This window comes from Pteropus alecto, unplaced genomic scaffold (genome assembly GCF_000325575.1).
Source record: "Pteropus alecto unplaced genomic scaffold, ASM32557v1 scaffold67, whole genome shotgun sequence".
NCBI lineage: Eukaryota > Metazoa > Chordata > Mammalia > Chiroptera > Pteropodidae > Pteropus > Pteropus alecto.
Window position 1 is genome coordinate 2,983,153 of NW_006441061.1, and position 2,524 is coordinate 2,985,676.

Below are 2,524 nucleotides of genomic sequence, written 5' to 3' on the forward strand. Positions count from 1 at the left end.
TGCGAAGGGCAACGCGATGGTGGGCTGGGGAAACTGCGGGCTGTTCTGTGGGGCACAGCCTTGGGGAGTAAGGGGGTGGGTAAGGGAAGAGGCAGGATCATGGCGGACTCAGGAACTTGGATGTCTCCCAAGGGCACTAGGGAGCCATGGAAGAATTTGGAACAGGGAAGCAGCATGATCAAGAGTGTGTTTTAGACAGATCTCTCTGATTTTCCTCCTGGAGGGTGAGTTGAAGGGTTGGAGGCACCAGGAGTCCAGGGAGGAAACTGGGAGGAGACAGGCAGAAGAGGAGGGGCCCAGTATGGGAGGCAGGTTGCTTGGATGTGGGGGTGAAGGAAGGGCAGGGAGGAAGCGGGAGCGGGTCCTGGAATGAGGGTGGGTGGACCTATGGGAGCCTGCCCTTCCCTCAGGGCAGAAGCCCTATAGTTCTTGGGGAGGGTTGAGGCTGACCCTGCACTCTGCCCTCTAGTGGCCTGAGCGGGAAGGGCCCCGAGCTGACGCACCAAAGAGAGGCCTGGGCAGGATGCCCAGAACCCAACCTGAGGCCCTGCGAGCCAAAAGAGTAGGACTTCAGGGTCCAAACCTGTCCGGCTCGGTGCCCAGGGATGGCCTCTCCCACCTGGGCTGGAGTGTCAGGGTGGCAGGAAGGAGAGGCTCTGGGTAGGCAGTGGCCTCCAAGAGGGACCCCTGAGCCCAGCTAATGCGCCCACTCTGTGCACCCGCAGGCTCTTCGCGGCCAAGTGCAGCGGCTGCATGGAGAAGATTGCCCCTACTGAGTTTGTGATGCGGGCACTGGAATGCGTGTACCACCTGGGCTGCTTCTGCTGCTGCGTGTGTGAGCGGCAGCTACGCAAGGGTGACGAGTTTGTGCTCAAGGAGGGCCAGCTGCTGTGCAAGGGTGACTACGAGAAGGAGAAGGACCTGCTCAGCTCCGTGAGCCCGGACGAGTCCGACTCTGGTGAGCCCTGGCTGGGGCTGGGGTCATGCGGCGGGGAGGGCGGCTGGGCGGCGTGCCGCGGGAGGGTGAGCTTGCCGGAGAAGCATGCTCGTGACCCCAGGACCCGAGCTGCACACAGACAGCACGCCCACACCAGCATGCGTGTGTGCACCGATGTGTTCACATACACACGTGCACACGTACAGGGCACATGGACACCGATGTGCTTACACCGCCACAGGCACACAAATGCACCTGTGGACGCTGCCACCGAGACACCCTGCCTGTGCACATGTGTATGTGCATGTGATCACAGATGCACACACACAAGCACATAAAATGCACGTGTGGGTACCCATGCCCAGGAATGTATGTGCATGGGCACGTGGACTTGTGTAGATGTGCTCGTGTGCCCAAGCACGCACAAACACACACACATACAAGTGCATGTGTGACCCAGCACACACGTGCAACAAGCAATGATGCATATAGCTATACACACGTTTATTTACATGCTCATGTGTACTGTGGTTTACACATGTGCGTGCCCTAAGCGGGTGAGGGTAGTGGGCCAGAGAGCGGGATGTGTCTTGCCTTGGCCTCCACCATGGCACAGCACCACAGGGGTCTCTAACAACACCAAGTCTGTAGGCTGCTGGTGTCTGAGAGGCAGGGATCGGTGTGTCCAGAGCCTTCAGCTTTTGGGAGCAGCAGCCCTGAGCTATTCCTTTTCCCAGCTGGGTGGGGGGCGTGTGGTGCTCTGTGGTGGAGGGAAAGACCCCATTCCCAGGACGAAGGTGCCTCTCTTCTCTACTCTGATCCCCAGAACCGGTTTGGAGCTCTCCTGGCAGGAAGGGCCGGGCCAGCCAGGAATGAGTCTTAAGGCAGAAAAAGCCAGAGAGGTGGCTGGCACCTGTCATTCCTGGGGTAGTGGGGAAGGATTGGAGCAGGGAGCGTGGAGAAGTGATGGCCTGGTCCGTGCTGGCCCTTGAGATAACCTAGGGCCCATGGTCACAGCATCTGCCTGGACAGAGGACTTTGGTACTGCCAAGTCCCTTGGTGGAGGCAGTGAGCTCCCCTCCATCTGTCCCTCTGTCCTTCACCACCATGGCCAGGCCTATGGTTTCTTGGACTCCTGTGGGAAAGCAGAAGAGGCTGGCCAGGTATCACTGCCCCATTCTTACTGGAACTAGGCAGGGGTCTCAGAGGGAGGAGACAGCTCCATCCACAGAGGCTCAGGCTCTGAGGAAGCTGGGCCTGGAGAAGGGGGACCAGTTCAGACATGGGAGCAGCTAGAGGCATGTGGTTGGTGAGGTTTTGCTGTCCATTGAGGCTGGCATCTCCAAGACTCACAACTCTGGGGTACGGAGGTGGCCAGCTGTACATGGTACGCGTGGGTGTGTCTCTGGGTGAATACACCTGCATGTGTGTGTGTGCATGCCTGTTCAGGGATGCCCATGCCTGCGAGCAGGTGCCCATGTGTGTAAATACACCTGTGAGCTGCATGTACTTAGGCCTTGGCAGGTCCACGTGCCAGTCTGCATGGGCAAGGACCAGTGGGTCAGTGTGCATCTGTGTGCGTGTGTG

The 2,524-nt window shown here is 59.2% G+C and overlaps 1 protein-coding gene across 1 annotated transcript in view; it reads left to right on the plus strand.

The window, feature by feature from the left end:
* Positions 1-2,524, plus strand: part of LMX1B (LIM homeobox transcription factor 1 beta) — a 79,273-nt gene that overhangs the window by 73,015 nt on the left and 3,734 nt on the right. The window contains exons 3-4 of the mRNA XM_015594116.1: positions 726-958; positions 1,955-2,100. Of these exons, the coding sequence (XP_015449602.1) occupies positions 726-958; positions 1,955-2,100 (379 nt within the window). The remainder of the gene's footprint in view (positions 1-725; positions 959-1,954; positions 2,101-2,524) is intronic.